Source organism: Taudactylus pleione, unplaced genomic scaffold (genome assembly GCF_031769625.1).
Source record: "Taudactylus pleione unplaced genomic scaffold, aTauple2 ptg000319l, whole genome shotgun sequence".
NCBI classification, from domain to species: domain Eukaryota; kingdom Metazoa; phylum Chordata; class Amphibia; order Anura; family Myobatrachidae; genus Taudactylus; species Taudactylus pleione.
This window is the reverse complement of record NW_028284720.1, coordinates 3,474,999-3,493,693: the sequence shown is the minus strand read 5'-3', so window position 1 is coordinate 3,493,693 and position 18,695 is coordinate 3,474,999. Positions and strand designations below refer to the sequence as shown.

General features: G+C 40.3%; 1 protein-coding gene across 1 annotated transcript in view; it reads right to left on the bottom strand.

Annotated features, from left to right (window-relative positions):
• Positions 1-11,321, bottom strand: part of LOC148509568 (vomeronasal type-2 receptor 26-like) — a 122,497-nt gene extending 111,176 nt beyond the window's left edge. Inside the window, exon 1 of the mRNA XM_088442970.1 lies at positions 11,037-11,321. Coding sequence (XP_088299096.1) covers positions 11,037-11,072 — 36 coding nt within the window. The 5' untranslated portion in view covers positions 11,073-11,321. The remainder of the gene's footprint in view (positions 1-11,036) is intronic.
• Between the last annotated feature and the right edge of the window lie 7,374 nt (positions 11,322-18,695).

Here is an 18,695-nt window from a genome sequence, read left to right as displayed (position 1 = left end):
ACATGCAATCTCCACCACCAACACCTTCATCATCAATCTCATCATTAATGATCAGAGTTAGTCTTGCAGCCAATTTGCTAAAGCTAACTGACTCCTCAACTTTTCAGTATTCCCCAAAAGAATCATTGTATGCTAAAGCTGGTGCTGCTGTTGGAGGTAAGCAGCCTTTCAGTTGCTCAGTGAAAGTCATTACAGCTATGCTAGCATTAGATCCTGTTACAAATTCCTTGGCTAATTCACTGAGGCTAAGTTCAAGGAGTCCTGTGGGTGTGGGACACTGTGATTGAGAAGCGAGTAGAATAACTGAGTTCAGCCAAGAAGACTAATAAGACCCAAGTGTAGCACAATCTAATGATTGAGTTGTATCCTTGAAGGGCTGATAATTACTTTGTGAAGGTGTGGCCTTGTGACCAAGTTGCATCCTTGAGGGCTAGTAAACACTTGGCAGGGATGTGGTCTGGAGACCAAGCTGCAGCCTTGAGGGCTAGTTATTCATTAGCAAGGATGTGGTCTGCAGACCTAGTTGCAGCCGTGAGGGCTGATGATGCTTGGCAGGGATGTGGCCTTGATGCAGCCCTGTGGGCTGATGATGCTTGACAGGGATGTGGCCTTGTGGCCAAGATACAGCCTTAAGAGCTTAAGATGCTTGGCAGGGATATTGCCAAGTGGCCAGTTGCAGCCTTGTTGGTTAAAGATGCTTGGCAGGGATGTTGTAAGATAAGTCCACTCACATGCAGTAGGTTGGCCGATACATTCATGATGTTGTTCGGCAGCTAAGATGACTGGAAATGCAGAGCAGTGGAGATAGCCAGGGTGTGATAAGGAAATATTTGTGAGGGTTTGTGATATGGCACTCCTAGGGGTAAAAAATATATAAATCTATATCTAGCAGCCTAAAACCACCACGGTCCTTTTAGCTGAAGGACCAATTATGAACTTCAGAAAGGAATTTGAGTGAGTGGTTGACTGGTTCTTCCCCATATCTTATCCAGAAAATGATAAATGGAATGAAATATTGTAAACAATAATATATAAATAATTTCAACCATTTAATAGTGATGAACAAGCCCCTATGGAGTGGTACAACAATATACAATATATGAAGAATAAAACACTAATAAAATAAACACTCAATAAAATAGTACTTCATTACCCTTAATGAATGGAATAAAAATACTTTGTCACTAAAATATAATATAAACAAAGTGTCATTGCAAATTCATACAATATAATTTGATGGATTCATACCATAAATATAAGTATAAGTATGGGGTCCTTGACCATCCAGATCTAGGAACTCTGAATAGCTTTGCAAGTGAATATATGTTGCAGGCCCCAATGCTTATATGTGATGGTCCAAATCCAGTCATTGCTGCCAATGCATTTTGACAAATGTCCTTGTCTTTATCAAGGCTGGGGTGTTATGGCTAAGCACTCAAATGCTGCAGTGCAACTGATACTGTTGGGATGTAGTACGGCAGCTGAGGTGACTGGAGATGCAGTGCAGCAGAGATAGTCCAACTATTTAGGCAAAGTCCACTCAGATGTTGCAGTGCAACCTGGACCAAAAACATGAACTAGATGAGAGATGCTGGAACAACACAAGGAGCGATTCCAAAATGACTAAACCGGAAAAATGTGTAAGATGCTATCACTGGCATCTTAAGGTGACACTGTCGAGCCTTCTTCCAAATAGAATGGAGCCTGGAGACTGGCATAAGGAAAGAATGTATTTCAAACAAATTAACTCTAGGATGTAGGACAGAATTACAGAAAAAATGAGAAATGGAAAAAAGATGAATGACAAGAGTTATTGAAAGCAAATTCTGCCAATGGTAAGTGGTAAAACCCAGTGAATCTGATATTATGAGACAAAACACCAGAGGTATTGCTCCAAGGACTGATTGACCCACTCTGTCTGTCCATTAGATTGAGGATGATATCCAGAAGAAATGCTGAGACTGATGCCAAGAGAAGAACAATACATTTTTCAAAAATGTGCAATAATTTCCGTTCCTCTATCTGAAACAATATCTACCAGTAAACCATGAAGTCGGAAAGTATGCTGAACAAAACCGATAATTCTTTGGCAGAAGGCAGCTTGAAGAGTGAAATGAAATTAGCCATTTTACTGAAATGGTCAACAGTCCAGATGACTGAGCAATGAGAAGAAGGCAAATAGACAATAAAATCCATAACGATATGAGTCCATGGTTTAGACGGAGCAGAAAGAGGAAGAGGAAGGAGGAGCTCAGAAGGGGCAGAGGGAGGAGATTTCTTATTGGCACAGACATCACAGGCCATTGCTAAATTCACGTACATCCTGAAACAAGAATTGCCACCATACCAAGTGAGAAGGTAATTCAACAGTCTTGGAGATGTCTGGGTAACCAATAGCTTTAGAGTAATGGAAGTCCATCAGAACTACCTTGTGAAACTTCTCAGGAACAAAGAGTTATTGTGGTGACTTTCCAGAAGGAGCTTTAGACTCTCAGGCAAGGAGAGCATCAGCTAGATTCCTGGTCAAGGCCAAATGAATATGGGAAGCCAAAATTATGGTTTCTTCTAAAGCTGTAGAAGGTTGAATGAGTTGGAAGCTTTGTGAAAGCGCATCTGCATTGAAGTTTCTGGAGCCGTGCTAGAAATAAATAACATAGTTAAAACAGGTGAAGAATAGAGCCCAATGTGTTTGTCTAGCATTTAATCTCTTAGCAATCTCAATATAAGACTAGTTTTTATGGTCGGTTAGGACTGTGATTTGATGTTTAGCTCTCTCCATCCAGTGCCTCCAGTCCTCAAAAGCCCACTTGATTGCCAACAACAATTTCTGATTACTGATATGATAACTTTTTTTCAGGAGCTGCAAATTTCTGTGAGAAGAAGGTGCAAGGATGGAACTTGTTGTCCCAAAGGTCCATTTGGGTTTGGGACAAAACAGTGCATGCACCAACTTCGGAAGCATCCACCTCATCCTTGAACGGGAGATCCAGAATGGGATGATGAAGAACAGGAGCTGTGATGAAAGCTGACTTCAAAGAATTAAAGGCCCATTTTAACTTGACAGGCCAGTTAATTGTATCAGCCCCTTTTTTAGTCAGCTCTATGATAGGAGTGACAAGGGAGTAAAAATATTTGATAAACCTAAGATAGTAGTTTGCAATGCCAAGAAAAGAAGGGATTGCTTTGAGTGTGGTTGGATGGACCCAATTCAGAATGGATTTAACTTTGTTAGGGTCAATGCAGATGACATATCCCAAGAATGAGACCTCATTCACCTCAAACTCACTATTCTCTAACTTTGCATGCAAATGGTTCTCTTCAAGTTTCCGTAACACCTGTTACACATGCTGACAATGTTGATTTAAGAATTTAGAATAGATGAGAATGTTGTCATGGTAAACATCGGCAAAAACTTCAAGCAACTCTCTTAATACATTGTTTATAATATCTTGAAAAACATCGGATGCATTAGAGTATTTAAGACCGTTTTCCATTCATATCCTTTCTTAATCCAGATCAAATTATAAACCCAGCGCAGGTCAATTTTGGAAAAGATGGATGCTTTACAGAGTTAGCAAAAAAGGACTGAAATTAATGGTAATGGATAAGGATTTTTTATGGTAATTTTATTTAATCCTTGGTAGTCAATACATGGACGTAGTGACCCTTCTTTTTTCTGCACAAAAAAGAATCAAGCCCCTACTGGAGATTTACATGGATGAATGAAGCCCTTTTGTGGAGCATTTTGAATGTACTCCTGCATAGACTTACTTTTATGTAAGGATAAGGTTTATAAGCTTCCTTTAGGGAGTTTGTCCCCAGGCTGTAATATAATAGCACAATCATATGAGCAATGTGGCGGAAGAATATCAGTTTTCTTCTTAGAGAAGACTTTGGATGGATCCTGATAGGGAGCAGGGATTACAGAAGAGGAATCAATTTATCAGTTTGGATGGAAACGGCAGCTCGTACAGGAAGGACATGCATCTAGAGGAACAGGAGGATCCCCACTGAATAATCCCATCAGAATGCCAGTTAATAACATAATTATGGTTCCTAAACCATGGCATTCCCAGAATTCTAGGCACCAGAGGGCAATAAAATAGAAGAAACTAAATGTTTTTTGGAATGCAAAGCTCTAATAGATAGATGGATGGGAGGTGATCGGGAGTAGACTGCACCTTCAGAAATAAGTATGCAATCTAATACAATAATTGAAGCAGATTGAGGTAAGGACTCAGGAACTAGACCTAAAGAATTAAAAAATGCAATATCCATAAAATTACCTGCTGCACCGCTGTCCAAGAAAGCGGAAATGGAAAGTTCTTTATAAAACCTGGATAAATATGGAGATAAAGACTGAATTACGGGGAGAGACAGAGGCTAGGGCCAGATGTAACTCTTCCTGTACATCTAGCCATTGCCTTTTCCCAACTTGACTGGGAAAACATAGGCAGTATGTCCCTTTTCGCCACAGTACAGGAATAATCCTAGCAACTCTTTCCTGAGTTTTTCCTCCGAGGTAAAACAGAAAGCTCCTAACTTAATGGGCTCATCTTGTTCAGGAAGTGTCACCCAAATGGGAAATTGTGGAGTGACGGTTGGCAACTTTTTCTCCAGTTTGTGCTCCTGAAGCTGACGGTCAATACAGATGGCAAGATGCATTAACCCATCCAAACTGTCAGGAGCAGAGTACTGAACCAGGATATATTTTTATTTGGTCCAAGAGGCCCAGATGAAATTGGCTATGGGTTGCTGGATCATTCCATTTGCAAAACTCTGTACAATAGTCTTCAGTTGCTTTCTGCCCTTGTCCTAAAGACTGAAAATTTGCTTCAGCCAAGGCTGCCTTGTCTAGACCAGGGGCAGAAAAGAAAGAGTCTAAACAATGTGCTGCTTGAGTAGAAGGAAGTCCAAAAGCCCAAGTCTGTGGGTCACCATGGAGTAAATAAATAATACCCACTTGTTGGACTTCAGATCAAGAGTAAAGGGGACACAACGTGAAATATTACTTGCAACTTTCTCAGAAATTAATAAAGTATTTATGATTTCCAGAGAAGTGATCAGGAAGATTCAATTTGGCTCACTAAAAGTGGCCTGAGCTGATGGAACATGAATGTCCTCCACTCGGAGTGAAAATTCTTGCACTCTTTGGTTTAAGGCCTGAATTTGCACAGTAAGGACTTGAGCCAGATTTTAAGCAGGCTCCCTGGTGAAGGACAGGTGACACCTCAGTACACCTAATGAATATTTTTTTTAATTATTATTATTTTGCCGAAGATAATTTTATGAACTCCTTTACTAATTCACTGAGGCTAGGTCCAAGGAGGCCTGTTGGGATCTGCAATTGAGAAGTGAGTAGAATGACTGAGTTCAGCCAAGAAGGCTAATTAGACCCATGTGGAGCAGGATCTAATGACTGAGTTGTAGCCTTGGGGGCTGATAATTACTTGATGATGATGTTGCCTTGTGACCAAGTTGCAGCCTTGAGAGCTATTAAACACTTGGCAGGGATGTGTTCTGGAGAACAAGCTGCAGCCTTGAGGGTTAGTTAATACTTAGTAAGGATGTATTCTGCAGACATAGTTGCAGCCTTGAGTGCTAATGATGCTTGGCAGGGATGTGGCCTTGTTGCCAAGTTACAACCTCGAAGGCTGAAGAAGCTTTGTAGGGATATGGCCTAGTGGCCAAGTTGCAGTCTTGAAGGGCTGAAGATGCTTGGCAGGGATGTTGTTAGGAAAGTCCACTCAGAGAGAGTGGAGCAGCTGATATTACCAGGATGTTGTTTGGCAGCTGATGTGACTGGAGGCACAGTACAGCAGAGATAGCCGGGGTGTTATGGGTAAGAACACTCAGATGCTGCAGTGCAGCTGATACTGCCGGGAAGTAGTATGGCAGCTGAGGTAATGGAGATGCAGTGCAGTGGAGAAAGCCTAGGTATTTAGACAAAGTCCAGTCAGTCACTGCAGTGTGACCTGGAACAAAAAACATAAATTAGATGGGAGATGCTCGAACAACACAAGGAGAGATTCCAAAACTACTGAACCGGAAACATGTGTAAGACGCTGTCACTTTCATCCAAGCAGAGAACCAGCAGAGAAGAAAATGGAGAATGATGCAATCCAAGCAGGGCAGAATTGATGGAGAACCTCACAAGGAAGCAGGCCGGCATCCTTGTCTCCTAGCAACAGGCCTGCAAGAGTTGCCCAGAGCTCTATTGTCAATTAAGACTCAATGATGGCTTGTGACAGATCTGTGTCTAATATCTGCCACCAATGCATCTGGTTTTTAACGATAAATTGAAGTACTCTATTCCTGTTACCAAATTCCATCTCGATTCCACTTTACAAGAAAAGCAAATCCTTGCCTGCCCTGTGACATTAAAAAAATTGTTCTTGGCCTAGAAAATGTCATTGTACCCACAATACCATTTACCAATGATATGTGCACAAGCTGTACTGGTCACATGAAAGATTCCATGACTGTGACAGTGCACTGGGTGAGTATATCATCTTCCGCAGCAGCACCAGCAGTATCTAACACAAAAGACCAGCTCATAGGTCTGCTTCACGGCTTCACTAAGAGGCATACCAGTGTCAACCTTTTAGAAAAACAAAGGGATGTCATAGCAAGATGGCTTACTCCATCAAGACTCTCCTCAGGATTTTTCATAAATGACAACACATGTAACACTGTGTACATATCCCTTGTTTAGCCCACACAATAAACTTAGTGGTTCAGATTTTTTTTTTAAATGAAAGGGGTGTGTAAGAAATACTGTCTGTAGTCACAAAAATGTCAGGACATTTTCAGCATTCAGAAACAACATGTAGAAGATTTCAGCAGCTGCAGGAACAGTTCAATTTGCCATGCCACCAACTGAAGCAAAAGGTAGTCACAAGGTGGAATACCACCCTTTATATGATTCAGCAACAAGTCATCAAAACATACATAAGAAGATATAACATGGAGAACACTCTCTGTTTTAAGCATGTTACTAAAACCATTTGAAGTAGCAACTAATGAAATGAGTTCAAGTGATGCCAGCTTTAGTCTAAAAGCAGCTTGAGAAACTGAAGGAGGAAAAAAACAAAGTGATTTCACTAAGTATGTTGGGCTTCTAGATTAACTTCTTTGTTTGCTACACCAGGACCCAGTATATTTTGGCAATTCTACTTGATCCTAGGTTGAAATCTTAAGTAATACTTTTATTTACAACTTACACAGATCTTCAAAAATGCAAAGTGCTCCCTACCAGCAATTTGACAGCTCACATAGCACATGATGATACAACTACATCTCCTGATTAAGTTTATTCTACAGGTGCTGCTGCCAGGAAAAAACTGACCTTTCCCAAGAGACCCACTGGGGGAGTGGATAATGAGTTATCTCAGTGCACGAAACACCTTTTTCACATCTGCTCAGAAATGCCCATAGTTATTGACACCTCTACCATAATTCAATCTCATGCACTAAGCCTCAGTAGAATGGTGGAGGTTTATTTTAGTGACAATGAAAAAATGAGCATGTCATGCAGTCCTTTAGATTACTTGGAGGAAAAAAAAGGCAATTTTTAGCCCACTGTACAAGTTAGCTTTGGTGTACATAAGGTGCCACCCACCAGTGTATACTCAGAAAGAGTGTTTAGCACAGCTAGAAACCTTGTGAAAAATCAGTGTAAGAGGCTACTTCCTCAAAATGGGGAAAAACTGATGTTGACATCCTATGCCATGACCAACATCTCCTACCTCTTCTGGTGATAAACCGATGTAGATCAATCAGTCTCCCCTTTCTGGAGTAGAGCACCAAAATGGCAAAAGGAACATCTCTTTCTTTATTGTGGTTCTTTGGATCACTTGTTGAAATCCTGTACTCTTCATATGGGAAACTCCCGCTCCTTACTTGTGCAGGAGAGGTCAAATTAGGAGGGAAACCTGTATTTCCCAGGAAGTCTGAAGAAAATATTCCTGTTACCTTGGAACACCCTGGAGCACCTATTTTCATCTCAGTGTTATTTGATTCTGGCGCAGTGGAAAATTGTATTACTCTGGATTATGTCATCAAACATCAGTTGCTCATGGTTATACTTCTTCAACCCTTGACTCTAACCGATGTTGATGGGTGTAACATTTCTAATGCCTTTGTTACCCATAGAACAACTACTGTCACTCTTCGTGTTGGTGTCCTTCACTCATAATATATATGCTTCCTGGTGATACCAATAGCCTCTCCTACTATTGTTCTTGGTCAGCCCTGGTTGTAGCAACACAGTCATCAACTGGATTGGTGCACCATTAAAATTATGGCCTGGAGTCCTTACTGTTTTAAAATCTGTCTTCAGATGACAGTTCCTGTCTGGTCTTCTATGACTGAAATAGCCAGATTACCATGGTTTATCAGAGCGTTAAAGCTGTCTTTAGTAAAGAGGCAGTGGATACCTTGCCTCCTCACAGAGACTGGGATATTTCCTTTGACCTGATACCTGTAAAGTGTCATCCAGAGGTCATAAGTATCCCTCCCTAAGACTCATGCTGTATCAGTTTATATCAAGGAGAACCTTGAGAAGGACTTCATCCAACTGTTTTCTTCAACATCCAGAGCTGGTTTCTTTTTTGTAAAAAAAAATAAGGATGGAGGTCTCCATCCCCGTATTGATTATATGGGACTTAATTACATCACCATTAAAAACTGGCATCCTCTACCACTTATTATTGAGTTGTTTGACAAGGTTCAGGGAGCTGCTGTCTTCACCAAATTAGACCTAATAGGTGATTATAATCTCATTTGGATTTGCAAGGGTGATGAATGGTAGACGGCGGAGACACAACCACAGCAAATCTTGACAAAGTCAAATGGACTACCTGACATGATTATTTGTACACAGTAGAAATTTCACTTATTTTTAACAATTATTTTAAACCTGACTAGATGTCAAAATGTTGTATCACTCTGATGCACTAAGTTGACATCCTCATCACCAGTGGGTTTCTTGGAAAAATTAAGTTTTTTCCTGGCAGCAGCAGTTGCAGGAGAAACTGAAGAAGACAAGATCTGTATCAGTTGGTACATGACTTAAACTTAAGATCAGGCATGTTCCCCAAAATTTTGTGATACAATTTCAAAATGTTGACAACCTTTTGATCATGGTGAAGCAAATAAAGAACTTAATATAAAAGTCCAATATACTTGGCGGAATTGCTTCAATTAATCTCCTTTAGTTTCTCAAGCTGCTTTTCTGGTATCCTAAATAAGGGCATTACCTGACTCAATTTGGTTGTGTCTGAACTCACTTTATACGTACTACTTCAAAGGTTTCAGCACCTTTAAAATAACATGGAAATTTTTCTTAAGGTACATTCCCCCTCTTCTCCCTATGACATTGCTTGTTGTGTTGGTTTGGATGGCTTGTTGCTGTTCACTGAAGCATGTAAAGGGAACATTTGAAGTAATTATTATCTCTTGCTTCTGCTGGTGATGTGGAAATTTGAGCAATTTTGTATATGCAGCTGCTGAATGAGGAAAAGTCCCAATTTTTATTCTATATCATCAATTTGATTGCATGCGCAAAACATGGTACATTTTCAAAATCACCTAGTTGTAATGTTCTCAAAATATTTGCTGTATTATAAGAAATGACAAATCTTAAGAAGAGTCCTAGTAGGGATAGCCATTTTGCTATAACATCCCATAGTTTTTCTAACAAGTTGAGATTGGTATGCCTCTTGGTGAAGCCAATGATACAGAAAGTAGTCTTGCTATAAGTGAGCTGGTGTTGTTTGTTAGTTGCTGCTGCTTTTTCTGCTGATGATGGCAACAATGTATCTATGATGGGCCAAGAACCTATATCTTACAGAGGCAGACTAGACAAAAATATGTGGTCAGTGAATAGAATTTATTGAGTTTCAATGCTAACATCGCTAAGGTCAGCTACAAATAAGATGATCAGAAGTTGTCAAAGATATGCAAATTAATGTAAAAACTAGAGATGTGTGACTTGGATATCCTGAAATATAAACACACCCAAACTTAGGGTTTCTGAGTTGAATCAAGTCCCATTTGGCATCCACTTTGGGGTTCCTAGTCGTACCAAGTCCCAGCTAGCTTCTGATATCAGTGCAAAATTTTGAATTAAAAAATTAACCTGGGTTTTGGATTGCATGTAAACAGGTCCAAATCACATAATTTAAGATGCTTTTATCGATTATTATCGATTGTTAAGGAGTCCAAGACCAAACCAAAACTGAATCCAACCAAAACACTTCATGGTGCTTTGGCCAAAACACAATAAAGCTTGTTTTGCTTTTGAGGGGGTGGAGGGGACCCATTTAGATTTTTTTCCAAAAAGTTTAACATTTTATTTACACTGTAACACATAGAAGCCTGCACACATCACACTGATCTGTGCAGGTTTCTCCAGAACACGCAGCTCAGAGAGAAGTATTTTCATTTCTTCTATTCTGCTATGTGTTCTAGAATGTTTTGAAACATGATTCTTAGTAAATGTGTGAGTTGTATTCTTGTCTATGGAAAGTACTCTCATGGTTGGTTTGATGGTCTATTGACTTCTATTTGAATATTTGGTCATCTATTTCTGTGCTAGAGCAGGTTTTTGTTCTAATGTTTGACTTTAGTAAATCTCAGAGTGGCAAAATCAGGGGAAACTAACACAGGAATTCAATCTCAGCCAAATCTGATACTTAGTAAATTTACCCTTACTGTGTGTTTTTGCTTGTTATAACTATACATAGACTTGTATTTAAGTTTTAGGTAAATGTTTTATGTGTCATCCTAATGAAGTTTATATGTATTGTTGTTTTTATTGCATTTTTGTAAGGGACCCATTCCAACAAGCTGTCCTCAGGCCTCAACTATGTACGACATGGCACTGGTTCTGATAAAAAGAATAGTGTGAGGAAGCCATATATCATCAGGATATGTAAATATATTTTTATTACTATGTTAATGTCATCAAGTGATATTTGTTTTGCTTGAATAGGGTTTAAAAGGAAATGTAAAAAAGTGTAGCTTGCAATTACCTGTGTATATCCATACATATTCAGTAACTTTGCCATAGGAATTGTGGTGACAGAATGGAGATCTCCAATAAAACCAGCCACCTTACCCTTCTTCGAGCATGCATAATTAGGAGTTGTCCTCCAGTACCCAGACACTATCTGTAGAACATCCTTTATAACTTTTGTTATACATCCACAAGAGTCATACACGTGATATCCTAGAGTAACATTGGGCAGAATATCTGGGTTACTGTTAATCTCATCAATGGCCAATATAAAAGCTTGGAGCTGCTGATATTCTCTCAGGTGAACACTGTGAAGAAAAAAAACATCTCTCTTAATCCACAGTTTTGTAATATTTAAACTGTTCACAGTGTCATTGTACATACATGTTTTACAAAAGACAATATAAATGCTTGTAAATTATATGTAAATTTCACACCTCATATTGTGACTTAACATGCTGCTTGATTCATAGATGTACGTAATGCCAATATATACACAATTGAGTAATTATCTGTTGTGCAATTGTACTGGAATTGACTGAAGTTTCTCTTTTTAATTTTTTTAATTGTCCTTTATCTAAAATATAATATAATATTGTATAATAGTGTACTTCCTTTGGGGTCTATAGTGCAAACAGGCTCTTGTATAAAATGAATATGTTATATTGTCATATTACATGTCTGATTCACTAAAGTTAACCAAACACTTTTACAGTTTTTGTCCTGGTATAGATAAGTATTTAGATAATCATACCCTCTATGCTCTGCCACATCTTCTTCTAATAGTAGAATGGGCAACAAATGCCCACTCTTGCAGAAATCTGTGACTTCTAACCTGTCCTCTCCACCACCGGTGTCCTCTGAGTCGGAAGATGCTCCCCTTTTACTTCCATTGGGTGGTAAATTCCCTACCTCTGCTGACAAAGAGATTATTGTCATGCTGATGCCTCTCACAGATAGAAAATGTAAGGATCTGTAATCGAGGTAGGATGCCTCCTTCGTGAAAATTAAGGATGTGCACTGATCCTCTTGTTTTGGTTTTGAATCTGTATCACCTTTGTGTTTTGGATCTGTATTTGGTTTTGGTAAAATAGTCCTTGCCTATTTTTGTTTTGGTTTTGGATCGGTATTTCCTTCATGTTTTGGATCTGGATTTGGTTTTGGCAAAACCACCTTTGTGGGTTTTGGATCTGGATTTTTTCTAAAGAAATCATAAAAACAGCTAAAATCACATAATTTGGGCCCATTTTTTTCATAAACAATTAGTAGCCTAAATAACATTAATTTCCACTCATTTCTAGCCAATTTTGACTACCTCACACCTCACGATTTTGTTTTCATCCAGTTTAGGGCTATCATTTGCACCAAGATAGCTGGCTGACTAAGCTAAGTGTCAGCAGTGGGCGGCACAAACATGTGGCAATTCAACTTCCAATATGATACATAAGGAAACATATGAATCAAGAGACCTGAGGGAGATGGATTATGTATGTAGTTGAAGGCAGGGAAAGGAAGGTTTGATTCATAGTAAATTTAATTTAAGGTTTGGATTCCAAAGCAAATTTATCAGGGAGGGAGGTGGGGAGTCATTTTCAAAGAATATTTGACTCATTAACATCAGTCTTTGCCCAAGTTGAGCTCTTGTGGTGGTCTAGCATTTTTTTTTACAAAATGAAAGGGGTATGCAGGGCATGCTGTCTGTGGCAGCACACAAAACAGAAGTTCTGCACAGGAAGGGGGCAGAGGGATTTTTATCATTGTGCTTCTGGGATTATGGATGGGAAGGCTAAGAGAGGAGAAGAGAGACAATCTTCAGATACCATCACAAAATAGCCTTTCCTTTTGGTGAACCAAGCCCACCAGATTGGTATCTACAAATCAAGGATAAAAAATGGCATAAGAGTATTTTGCAAGTTTACCTATTTGTGATTTTAGTTGAAATAAATACAGTAAGAAACTATAAAAAAGTAAGCTTCAGAGCAGAAGCACGAAAGCACAGCAGCTTAAAAAAATATGGGACATCTACTATTTTGCAACACAGCAGTGGCAGGCAGGATGGCAGTTTAATAAACTATTACATTAAAAATGTCAGGCAGCAATGCCCCATACAACACATAATGCAAAGATAAGAGGTGAAATATGGAATTGTCCTTGGGCCCTTCCACCCCCCTTATGTTGTATATAGGATATGTAGAGTTTAACAAACCAATCTCTTCTGCGACAGGGACTGCCAATTGTGGCTGAAGTGATTGGTTTGTTTGGGCCCCCACAAAACAAGCTACCAATGGGCAGCTGACATTGCTGGCAATGATCTCTTCATGCTCAAACTGGCTTTACAGAGGCAAGATATTTTCACCATAATCATCTGATTCCTCACCCTCATCAGTGTGTACATCATCTTCACACAATATTAATTTGTCCCCTCTGGAATCTACCATTACGTTAGGTGTCTCTGTAATTTTTTTATGTAATTAGCTGTAAAGGTCTTCCTCATGAAATTTTAGTTCATTTTGTTGAACATCATCTTTTACACATTTTGAGAAAGTAGCCTCCTACACCTTTTGCTGACAAGGTTCCCGGCTGTGCTGAAAACTCTTTCTAAGTACACAATGGAGGGTGGGCAGCTCAAGTAAAACAAATACAGTTTGTGTATGGGGCCTCCAAATAGCCTTTTTTTCCTGCCAGTAGTAAAAACAGACTGTCTAGCATGTCAATTTGGATGCTATCATTAAAATAATCCTCAATCATAATTTGAATGGTGACTGTATCAAATGGAGTAACGGTAGAGGTCTCATAAATTGCAGGCAATACTTCATGACCCAACCAGAGGCCAAAACTTGGTTGTGTTGACTCATCTACATCACCAGTGGGTTTTTTGGGGGGAAAGTTAGTTTTTCTGGCAGCCACACTTGCTTGAGAAACTGTAGGAGGAGCAATCACTGCTTCACGTACTGCTTGAGCTGACAATTTGCTTAACAACAGCTCTTTGCATCTCTTCAGAGCTGAGTCCATTGGGAAGAAAGACATAACTTATGACTTAAACCTAGGATTGAGCATATTTCCCTAATTGAAAAATCCTGACAACCCCTGGATCCTGGTGAAGCAAATTTAGGACTTGATCTACTTGTCCGACATACTTACTGGAATCGCTTCCTTTCAGATCCTCCTTCAGTTTCTCAAGTTGCTTTTCCAAAAGTCATGGAGACTACTTTGAAGGGTTTCAGAACTCTGCATAACATGGAAAATATATTCCAATGAGCTTGAGTAAGATACAGTCCCCCTCTTCTTCCTAAGTCATACTTCATTGTGTTGCTTTGGATAGCTTTATGCTGTTCCTCCATCTGCTCAAGCATAGAAAGAGTGGAGTTCCATCTCATAACTACCTCTTGCTTCAGCTGGTGACAGGTCAAATTAAACATTTCTTGCAGGTGCTGCAATCTTCTACATGCATCTGCTGAGTGGCAAACATGCCAAGAAATGTTGTGGGTCAAAGAGAGAATTTCCTGCACAGCCCTGTCATTATTAAAAAAAAATCACCACCAAGTTAATAGTGTGAGCAAAACATGTAATGCTCTCACAATATTGGTGGCATTGTCAGCAATCACAAATCCCAAGGAGAGTCCAAGCGGGGTAAGCCATTTTGTAATGACTTCCCTGAGTTTTTCTACGAAGTTGTCAGCAGTATGCTTATTAGTAAAACAGGTTAAACACAGAGTGTCCTGTCTCTGAATAAGCTGATTTTGCTTAGATTCTGCTGTTGCTGCTATTGGTGCCCTAAAGCAATACACCCACTCAGTAATCTGTTACCGACATGTAATCTTGCATTTGCCCTGTTGCACTTGTCCACATATCTGTGGTACATTTTACAGTGAGTACAACTGCATTCTGAAGGATACTAATTAAGTTTTTTTAACGTCCCTGTACAGCCTGGGAAAAACTTTTCTAGTGAAGTGGAACCTAGATGGGATTTTGTAGCAGGGAAAGAGGACCTCAATTAACAGGCTAAAACCCACTGCACTAATGGTGGATATCGGATACACATCTAATACCAGCATAGATGTTATGGCGTCAGTGATCCACTGTGCAACTGGGTGACTGCTGTCACTCTTGCTCCTCCTTGCACAAGTAGTCTTTCTCATCCCCTTCTGGTTTGAAGATCAACTCCCAGCAGCAGCAGCAGCTGCAGGTGAAGCACTCAAGGATTCTTCTAAGGAATCCAGAATAGAGGAGAACTGTTTTAGGCTTATCAAATTGAATGCAGGAATATTTCCGATCATGATTAAGGATATTTGAAAAAATCTTGTGTGGTGAGTCTCTAAGCGCAACCCCAGAAGCAGCTAGTGAACACTAACTGGGTTGATCCCTAAACCCCCAGAGTATAATAACACAAAAAATTTAAATATATAAATTTATTCTGATAACATAAAAACAGTAAAAAATAGCAGCAATAGTACATGTAAACATGGGTAAAGTGCATCCAATCATACAACACAGAGGTATGCAAATTTTACCTTTTAAAATACCTCATGTTTAGCCTTGTCCATATGTTTGTTTTATTCATAACCAGTAGAGCAATGTAACACCTCACAGAACAAAATACCTACTGAGTTAATTTCCACCTCCACAGGGGACACTCAGGACTTACACCACTTTCCATTTACCTGCCTTTGTCTGCCTTTGTCCTTCACTGGAGTCTGTCAGACTGTATGGAGCCAACCCAGCAGGTGTTCATCCGAGAAGTAATATCTGTGGGAGGTAGGATGAAGTAACAAGAAGATTGACCCGCACCAATCAGGAAACAGTGCAACTCCCCTAAGACCATGGGAAACTCTGAAGGTTTCAAAAGAGGTCACCAAAGGCAGCACCACATGTTAGTTACTGACCTTGGCTAAGAAGAGACTTTCTGACAAGGTGCTTAGTGGAACGCTAGTCCTGTGTGGACATATAAATTTGGAAACTCCTGGTTGGAAATCTTCATTCTCTGGTGTGGACTTGTACTCTATCACTGCTGTGTGATCGGAGATAGTTTAGACTGTGTGGTATCCCGGAAATGCTTGGGTGGATGTATATGCTACCACTGCTATGTGAACTGTGGTAGTTTCGACTGTGTGAAACTATTTGTCGTTAGCTATTTCATGAAATTGTTCTGGGACTTTACCCTCTACCGGGGCTGCTTCTGTCTGGACTGCTACCTTCCTATTGCTTGTTCACTGTACTTACCCCTTGAAATTGCATGTTATCTTTTTCTTTGTGCTGTGAAAAACAATCCATCACTTTGGTTTCATCTGCTCAGTGTCTGGGTGATAGAGTGAACCTTATATACTCAGATTTGGTGGCAGAGACAGTGGGATCATTCAGACACCAGCTTTCGAGCATAAATTCATAAAATATAGCAGGGAATGGAATCAGCACCACTATGCTACCGATGCCTCAAGAAGGGCCAACTGCACGATCTCTGCCAAACAAAACAGATTGAGTTTTATGCACAGGACACTAGAGAAATATTAATGGTAAAACTAGCTCAGTGGTACCAAGATCATCCAGAGGAGGAGGAGGATGAGGATGGTGTTCTGGAGCTGACCGAGGGTCAGGGAACCAGTGGGACAACTGCTTCAGGGGCTATGCCTACCATTGGAGGGGCTGATCAGTTGTGGGAGTTGATGGCAGTGCTATGACAAGGAGTAGCGTTACTGGGGACCGCCATGGGAGCACATACCTACACTCTTGCCCCACCAGTATCGGTAAGGCAGACATACCAGCTGTGATATAATTACATCCCATCTTTTGATGAGGCCAGCCTGGATATTGATACACATTTGCAGATGTTTGATTCATTGATGACTATGCATGGGATTGAGGCAGCAGAGTGGCCTCGATATTTGTAACCCATTCTAAGAGGATGGGTGTGTCAAAACTGGATTATTGGCTGAGACAAGATCAGTTTAAAATTGAAGCGTGCGTGACGCCATCTTGCAAATGGCAGCTAGACTCCATTTTAGAAACAAGAATCTGCAAAACGCCATTTTGTGACCAGCATTATTTCAAGCTACAATTCAGGTGCTAAGAACAGATGGCAATGTTTTTGTTAATCTTCCAAGGGCAACTGGAAGAACAAGCTTTCTGAGTAAGAGTAAATAGAATAGACAATGGGTATTTTTACATACAAATTGGGAATCCCTGGATGCAGATAAAGTATAGTTGTGGCAATTGTAATATAATCCAGGCATTGATCTACACAATTGGATTTGTCTGAATCCTAGACAGGATGGCCCCAACTTCACAGCTTGATTCACAGTTCACACAAGAGTCTGTGAGAACAAAAGTGTTTTTTTTTCCTTTGAACACAGGACAGGTGGGGGCCTGCTGACAGAGGGCATGGAACTACCAGCCTGTTAAATGTGCTGTAACAGATGCTTCACCCCTGGGAACTAATGATATCCGCAACAGACTTCCCTATTGTCCTGTTTATTCTGGGGGGGTATAAATATGAGTGCACGAATGCTGGTTCTGGGTCTTCATGCTGAATGCTGTATGACTAGGAGGTCTCTTGCTGATGCCTATTTCCGGGTCCGGAAGTGTCTGCGTATGTATACTGTACTTGGGGTCTGTATCATTTCCTTTTGCACCTAAATTGTGTCTCTATCTCTCTCTGTGTCTCTATGTCTCTCTGTCTGAGTCTCTTTCTCTGTCTCTCTCTCTGTGAATCATGCATATGTATATCAACTGTACCTTGTGACTGTATGATTTATTTGCACTTATTGTACACAGATCATAGCGTGTAACTGACTGTACTTTTACTTGAATAATACTTTGTGCTTCGGAACCACATGTTCTGAGTCTGGAGTCTCTATTTATTGTATGACTGCGTACACAAATTAGCGTCATCCTTAGAGGTTAAAAGGAAGGGTTTTAGAAGGTACAGGCAGGGGTATATAGAGGTTCATTTTAATATCAACAGGTGCTGGATGCATGCCATGCTTTGAGTCCAGAACAGACACTGGCATATGAGGAGGTGCAGGGGTGCTGCTTGCCAGATATGCAGTGACTGTGGAATCATACTGCACCAAGGAGCTGATTCAGACCCAGTTGCTAAGAAGAGTCCACTTGTAGATGGCCAATATTCGCAATCTGCACATGTCCATGCATCACTTTGTGCATGCACGAACCACTGCAAAAGATCGGAAAGCTTTCGCTCACCCAGCATAGACCATCCAGCTGAATGAGTGACAGGAAAGGCCATTTGTGGGTGGTAACAGGAGCAGGCCACTAGAAATGGGGGAGTGGAGGTGCGAATGCTGGCGTGCCTGAGTTTCTCAACGCCATTAAAGAGGTGTGCATAATTAAGAGGCAGCATCATAGTACACATCACTTGGTTGTATTTCACACTGAAGTGTTCGCAGTCCTCGTGGAAGGGTATAGTCAACTTCAAGTGCTGCGATTGCATCCGATGTTGTTCGATGTAAAATTGGTTTTATGCACTTCCAGGAGATGATGTGTGCAAGTGGGCATCTTAAGAATGGCTGGCAGGTGTCTGCATACACAATGTAATCGCACGCCAAGACACAGTGGGTGTGATAATGCCTTACTGTGCGATTGCCTGTCTTTCTGGGCATTCACTGGATTTGCATATGCTGGGTGCAAGCAAACACATCTAGCAAATGGGTCTGAATGAGAT